Source organism: Corythoichthys intestinalis, chromosome 21 (assembly GCF_030265065.1).
Source record: "Corythoichthys intestinalis isolate RoL2023-P3 chromosome 21, ASM3026506v1, whole genome shotgun sequence".
Classification (NCBI taxonomy): domain Eukaryota; kingdom Metazoa; phylum Chordata; class Actinopteri; order Syngnathiformes; family Syngnathidae; genus Corythoichthys; species Corythoichthys intestinalis.
In genome coordinates, this window is record NC_080415.1 from 31,650,215 (window position 1) to 31,658,248 (window position 8,034).

The following is an 8,034-nucleotide window of genomic DNA, read 5'->3' on the forward strand; positions in this document are numbered from 1 at the left end:
GGCGCTGACCAAACATTAGCATATAGTATGTTTACAATGACACAGCCGGCTTAATTTCAATCTTATTCGGAAGATTTTAACTGGTAAGGTTAAGACCCTATGCCATGTCAAGTCAACCATTGTATGCCAGAGACCAGACCAAGTTGAAGATCTCGCACCTGACTTCAGAAAGACTCAGTCTTGGTCTCGGTTTTGGTCTTGATTTCTAAAACTGTTGATCTCGGCTCATCTCAATGACTTCTAGTTTCAGGGAAGTCGTGGTCTTGAACGCAACAATATGACATAACCGGTAGATGTCGTGTACACTCAAGACCGGATCTTGTTTAAGGTCTCATCCTAATCCTAGCCCTCGGACTTGACTCCAAAAAACTGTAGCCTTGGTCTTGATCCTTGTTTTTGTTCAGTCATGGTCTTCCAAAAACTGCACAATAAATTTATCCTTAACTGGTTTCGCTGCCACGTTTTTACGTTGTAAGGTCTCGGACTTCACTTCAGAAAGATTTGGTCTTGGTCTTGACTTCCAAAAGTCTTGATCTTGACTTGTCTCAGTGATTTCTGGTTTCAGGCAAGACTTGGTCTTGAACGCAACATTAAAACAGAGCTGATAGTGCCGGTTGATACAATGTACGCTCAAGACGGGACCTGGTTTAAGGTGTCATCCTAATCCTAGCCTTTGGAATCAACTCCCAAGAACTGCAGCCTTGGTCTTGATCCTTGTTTTTTTTTTCAGTCTTGGTCTTCCAAAAACTCTACACAAATTTTTTTTTACCTTTAACCAGTCAGAGTTTCGCTGCCACGTCAAGCTAACATTTCAACGTTGTAACGTCTCGGACTTCAGAAAGGCTCTGTCTTGATCTTGAAGTGATTTTTGGTTTCAGGCAAGACTTGGTCTTGAACGCAACACTAAAAGTGGACTGGTAGTGCTGGTTGATGTCATGTACACTCAAGACCAGACCTGCTTTAAGGTCTCATCCTAATCCTAGCCCTCGGACCCGACTCCCAAGAGCTGTAGTCTTGGTCTTGATCCTTGTTTTTGGTCAATCTTGGTCTTTCAGAAACTAATCACAAAAAAAAAAAAAAAAAAAAACTGGTCAGAGTTTTGCTGCCACGTCAGGCTAACATTTCAACGCTGTAAGGTGTCGGACCTGACTTCAGAAAGACTCAGTCTTGGTCTAGGTTTTGGTCTTGACTTCTAAAACTGTTGATCTTGGCTCATCTCAATGATTTCTGGTTTCAGGGAAGTTGTGGTCTTGAACACAATAATACGACAGAACTGGTACTGCTGGTTGATGTAGTGTACACTTAAGACCGGATCTGGTTTAAGGTCTCATCCTCATCCTAGCCTTGGACTTGACTCCCAAGAACTGTAGCCCTGGTGTTGATCCTTGTTTTATTTCAGTCTTGGTCTTCGAGAAACTCGACACACACAAAAAATTACGCTCAACTGGTCAGAGTTTCGCAGCCACGCCAAGCTAAAATTTTTACATTGTAGGGTCTCAGACATGAATTCAGAAAGACTCGGTTTTGGTTTTGACTTCCAAAAGTCTTGATCTTGAATTGTTTCAGTGATTTCTGGTTTCAGGCAAGACTTGGTCTTGAACGCAACACTAAAACAGAACTGGTAGTGCCGGTTGAAGTAATTTACGCTCATGACCAGACCTTGTTTAAGGTCTCATCCTAGCCCTTGGACTCAACTCCCAAAAGCTGTTGCCTTGGTCTTGATCCTTGTTTTTGTCTTCCAAAAACTACACACGAAAAATTACCCTCAACTGGTCAGTTTCGCTGCCATGTCAAGCTAACATTTGTACATTGTCAGGTCTCGGACCTGACTTCAGAAAGACTCTGTCTTGGTCTTGACTTCTAAAACTCTTGATCTTGGCTCATCTCAATGATTTCTGGTTTCAGGGAAGTTGTGGTCTTGAACGCAGCCCTACAACACAACACAACTGGTAGTGCCGCTTGATATAATGTACGTTCAAGACTCAAGACTACTGGTTTAAGGTCTCATCCTCACCCTCGGACTCGACTCACAAGATGTGGAGCCTTGGTCTTGATCCTTGTTTTTGTTCAGTCATGGTCTTCCAAAAACTACACAAAAAAATTTACCCTTAACTGGTCAGAGTTTTGCTGCCACGTCAAGCCAACATTTGTACGTTGTAAGGTCTCGGAATTCACTTCAGAAAGATTTGGTCTTGTTTTCCAAAAGTCTTGGTCTTGACTTGTCTCAGTGATTTCTGGTGTCAGGCAATATTTGGTCTTGACTATGTCAGAATCAATAGTCTTCATTGAATTAATATAAACTACATCTCATGATTTTTTTCTCTGTTTTGTTTCAGGTATCATTCTTATTGATGGCTATAAGCACTAGAAATCATATAGGTCTATAGATTTTGGGAACATGTAATATGTAGATCAGTTGCCGACTGTAGTTCAGCACCAGTTTACAAGATCAAAGGTAAGGATCTTCAAAATCTGTTCTTGACAAACACCAGTTTGGGTAGCCATCTTCCTGACAGCAATTTTACAAAACTGCTCCAATGCCATTTGGTGAGCCATAGCAAGGCAAATGAGAGCAAATGATCAGATTTGATATAGAACGGGACAAGCACTATGCTCAAATCCGGAACATACAGCTTCCATCCCGGGTCATATAATGCCATATACTGCACAGATCAATAAAGTCTAGTAGACTTCCCGCCGGCTTGATTGAACCTTCATCCAACACGATTATCCGGAACCCTCAAGGGTGGAGTTGCACTCTGGACATTATAAGGTGTTTATCGAAATAAGATTGCATATTTTTTCAATTGTACGGTTCATTTAACAAACTCATACTTTCTGTAAAAGGTCCACAAAGAGTGTTCCGGAAAGACACACAATTTTTTAAAGGGGGTGTGAATGGACGTTTGTCTCCTTCTACGATTGGCTGGCACCTGATTCAAGGTGAACCCCGCCTGCTACCCTGAGTTAGCTGGGATAGCTTCCAGCAACCCTTTGTCAGGATAAGCGGCTCGGAAAATGAATGAATGTTAACTGAAAAAAAGCGACATTTGCTGACATCTAGTGTTTGTATATGTAACTACAGTAAATTATAACTCACTCTAGGTGTGCCTAATAATACCTGTATTGCAGCCACCAAGGTGATGGAAATGCACACCTGCCGACTGATTTTCATTTGTAACATGATCCCTAAAGTAAAGTGAGGCCATGCATTGGGATTTAATAATCTACAAAAAAAATGATTAAAATGGAGGCAAAAAATTCAATACGTCCCCAAAATCATATGCGTTTTAATGATATTCCCATAATATTGAATTCAATCAATGGCATTTAGCTTTCAAAAACACAAGACAATCAACAAACTTTTACTGGTCTTTAACTAGAGGCCTAGTAGGGCTGCCATGAATAATCGTCTATTAAATTAGTCACTAACAATTTTGCAAAATAGTAGATTAATTGTTTCAAGACATTATTAACCTCAGAATGGTCCAATTTTTTGGGGACGTCCAATCCTCTTTGACAGTCGAAAAAGAGTTAATGTCAGTCACTGTTAACGGTGGTGAATGAGTTGATGGTAAATACTTATTAATTGTTTAGATCTTTTTAATTAAAAAATAAAAAAGGAAAGCAACAGTCAACATGAGCTTATTTAATTTCTGATTTTTTTTTCATAAAAACGAAGAAAACAGTATGCTGTTTGTTCTTTTTATTAAATTTTTTGTTTCATTAAAAAAAAAAAAAAAAAAAAAAACAGTAAATATACTCTGAGTATCTTATTCAAGGAATTTGACCTTTTAGCAAGATTGCCGGAATATTGCCAACCGAACTGCCGGAACCGCGCTAGCGCAATTCCAACGACCCGGGCCGGCAGAATCCCTACAACCTGGCCAAAAGGCCAAACTCCAAGCGTTCACCTTAGTCTTAACCCTTGTACTGACTAAATTTTAAAAGCTGGAAAAAGGCATTGAAACACAAGTTGACAATTTATTCCAAGTCGGCAGCAATCAGACAGCACAGAGAGACCCAGACGAGGAGGCTAACTGGATCCAAGGTCACCATATCACAAGTCAACGAAAGATTCCCAAGAAAAACGAGCACGATTAGTCTTTCAGTCTTTTAAAGGCTCTGGTGAGGCGGGCTGTGGTCCAGAAGAAGGATGTGTTTGGGCGTTGTTTAGGATTATTGTCCGTTGTGGATTGGACAAGAGAAATCGGGCGTTACTGTTCTCAGGGCAATGAGAGTTAAGGATTTTGCCATCCTCAGCGCCACGTGAGTGCTGAGTGTTCACTTCTTGGTGGCGGGTTCCTCCATATTAGATATTTCTTCTGGCAAGACAAAATGTCCAGCCATTTGTTCTGGACTGTCCAGAAGAGCTGATTACGGAATTTGATGGTGCAGACATGGGCTTGTAGATGTCTTGTCTACCACCTATTGTTAGCGTCAGTCTTGTTCAGTCAGCTGCATGACGCTGAAGAAATATATTTCCATTTATTCTCAATAATGGTATGTAAAAATGCCGCTTTGCTTTTCTTCCTATATTCACACAGGCCCTTTGTCCTCGTACCAATGTATGTAATCTGATCAGGGCTGGGGGTTGCACATTCCAAGCAATTCTAGAGAGGAAATTAACCCTTCCACCAAGTTAGAAGTGGGTAAAAAGTGTAGGCGCTGGGAGGTGCGACACACACTGTGTCCCGGTCGTCATGTCTTTTCCGTTTGTCTGTCTTTCAGTGTAAATTCTTTGTTCTTTTTATTGTTGAATTCTGTGTCATCATCTCCTGCTTGTTATAAGAATAAAACAACCCGTAACAAGGAATAATAAACTCTTTTCCTTCAACGTGCGCATTGGGCGTCCATGGTCAGAAGGCGTCGTGTATCTGTTCTGCACTTATATGCCCATTGTCTTAGCGCTGCAAATTCAAATCATTTCAAGTCCAACTGTTCATAATATCAAATATGTTCTGCCTGTTTTTCTTAAACTATGATATAAATGCTATTTATTTTTAGGGCTGTCAAACGACTAAAATTTTTAATCGAGTTAATTACAGCTTAAAAATTAATTAATCGTAATTACTCGCAATTCAAACCATCTATAAAATATGCCATATTTTTCTGTAAATTATTGTTGGAATGGAAAGATAAGACACGACGGATATATACATTCAACATACGGTACATAATTACTGTATTTATTATAACAATAAATCAACAAGATGGCATTAACATTATTAACATTCTGTTGAAGCGATCCATGGATAGAAAGACTTGTAGTTCTTAAAAGATAAAAGTTAGTACAAGTTATAGAAATTTTGTATTATAACCCCTCCTAATGTTTTCGTATTAATAAAATTTGTAAAATTTTCAATAAAAAAATAAACGAGTAGCTCACCATTGTTGATGTCAATAATTACACAATGCTCATGGTGCTGAAACCCATAAAATCAGTCGCACCCAAGCGCCAGCAGAGGGCGACAAAACAGCAATAAAACACAAGTAAAAAGTGGACATTACACTGTGCTGTCATTTTAATGTGTTTGAGTGGGGCATGTGCGTTAAATACGTCAAATATTTTAACGTGATTAATTTTTTAAAATTAATTGCCGCCCGTTAATGCGATAATTTTGACAGCCCTATTAATTTTATATTGGGTGCGTTTGAGTAATACAAACAGTCAAAAAGTAAATATAAGAAAAGATACGATTTCCTTGATTATGTATTTATATAAAAAAAGGAAAAACTGAAAATTACCTTTTTTAAAACTGAAAATATAATTTAAAGACATTTTAAAATTTAAAGCAGACCACATTCTTGTTATTCTTTGTAAAATACAGTAAATGTTCTGGACAATACGATACAATGTCTGTACAATAAACCATGAAAAACATGATTTACCAGTATATTTGAATAGAAATAATCAGTTTAGTTAACTATGAAAATAATGTTTTGTGGCAGCTCTACTACGCATTCCATAAACATTCATCAATTCTACTGTGTTTCTTCTTAGTGATTTTTATTTCAGTTCTAGCTTGAATTTTCCATTCCTGTCACATACAACTAGGGTTGTTCCGATCATGTTTTTTTGCTCCCGATTCAATTCCAATCATTCCCGATAATTTTTCCCGATCATATACATTTTGGCAATGCATTAAGAAAAAAAATGAATAAAACTCGGACAAATATATACATTCAACATATAGTACATAAGTACTGTATTTGTTTATTATGACAATAAATCCTCAAGATGGCATGTACATTATTAACATTCTTTCTGTGAGAGGGATCCACGGATAGAAAGACTTGTAATTCTTAAAGGATAAATGTGACTTTGTATATTGTGACTAAATATTGCCATCTAGTGTATTTGTTGAGCTTTCAGTAAATGATACTGTAGCCATATAACTTCTGACCAAATGCATGATGGGAAGTGCAACCATGACTGTGCGTCGTGGTACCAATTGATATATCTTCTCTGCGTTGGGAAATAACATAGGGTGTTAAGAAAAAGATCAACTACTACCTTCCTTCCCCACATTGCTTCCCACGATTATTCTAATTGTTGGGAGAGGGATTGTAAGGCTTTAGCCATTTAAAAAAAAAGGCTGCCAAAATTCACTCTACTCATGTTACGCTGCCGATTAGCTTTATATACAGTATGGGTAAAACAGTGCCATTATAGATTGAACGCGACAATGCGTGAGTGGGTCGTGCAGCGCATGCGTTAATTGCGTTATATATTGTAACGTGATAAATGTAAAAAATATTAATTCTCGCCATTAACGCGATAAATTTGAGAACCCTACCTTAAGCCTAAACTAAAGACTCTGGAAGAATGTAACACATTATGTCTGTAACGTTAAATACATTTCGAAACCGTTTTAATTAACAAATGTATATATTAAAACCAGGCATGTCCGATATTTTTTTGCCGATTCCGATACTTTGAAAATGACGTGATCGGACCCGATCGACTCTACTTACAACATCTAAGCCTTAGAAAATCTAATTTGCCAATATTACCTAAATAGAGCATGGGCATGACGGCGGACCCCGACGTTGAAGTCAGGGCGACCGGAATCGCGATGGTGCATATGAATTCCCGCCTATCGGCCATCAAGTGGAGTCCAAATATGAAGAGAAGCGTGGGTGGGAGGTAGGAGATGACCACCATCACTAAACTGTTAGTGAGTATGTGAATGGCTTTCTTCTTCTGCGGGTGGATGCCTTTGCAGCCGTGTACTGGCACGACCAACGCCCGCAGGATGAAGGCGTCGCAGATGCCGATGACCACCATGGCGACGATGTAGTATGTTGTGGAATATAAGGTGAAGTACAACCAGCGGTATCGGAAGTATAGCCAGCACGAGGTCAAGGTCACCATCCAGACAGCCGCCACCCCGACCACCCTAGGTGTCCTACTTTTCATCTTGCGGTAGAAGATGGGGTGAATCACGGCCACGTAGGAATCCAGACAGATGCACGCCATCATAAGAGGTCGTCCGCATATATTCAAACCGAAAATGAAGTTGGTGAAAGAGTCTACAAACTTGTTTTGAATTTTAAACACACTGATGATGATCATCGGTAGGATGGATAAGTAAGTGGCGTCCATGATGGAGAGGTTCAATACAAACAGATCGACGGATGTAACAGGAGCTCTGCCTCTGTAGGCTTTATACATCTCCCATAAGATGGCCAAGCTTGCTGGAACGCCGACAACAGAGCAAATAAAAGCAAAAATACCCCAGATGTAAAGTCCGGTCTCCATGCCGACGCACAACTCTATAAGGGGTCCGTCAAAGAAAGCTGGAAAAACGGAGGAATTGTTGGCCATACTGATAGGAGCACAAATCCAAATAAGTTTCTGCTCTTTTACTTGCTTTACCTTCTGTGGGCTGATGCTTCACAACAACAACAACTTGCAAATTCCTGGCTGGTTTTGCTCGGCCAAGCACGTATTTATGGAAACGAGGTACTAATCAAACATTAGCACGTCATGTGTTTACCATGACACGGTCCACTTCATTTCAATCTAAT

General features: G+C 39.4%; 1 protein-coding gene across 1 annotated transcript; it reads right to left on the bottom strand.

Annotated features, from left to right (window-relative positions):
- Positions 1-1,860: 1,860 nt before the first annotated feature.
- On the bottom strand, positions 1,861-7,831 carry LOC130909937 (lysophosphatidic acid receptor 4-like). The gene is made up of 3 exons (XM_057826890.1): positions 7,018-7,831; positions 4,289-4,373; positions 1,861-1,930 (listed from the first exon to the last, which is right to left on the bottom strand). Exons 1-3 carry the CDS (start codon positions 7,829-7,831, stop codon positions 1,861-1,863), a joined length of 969 nt encoding a protein of 322 aa, XP_057682873.1.
- Positions 7,832-8,034: the final 203 nt, after the last annotated feature.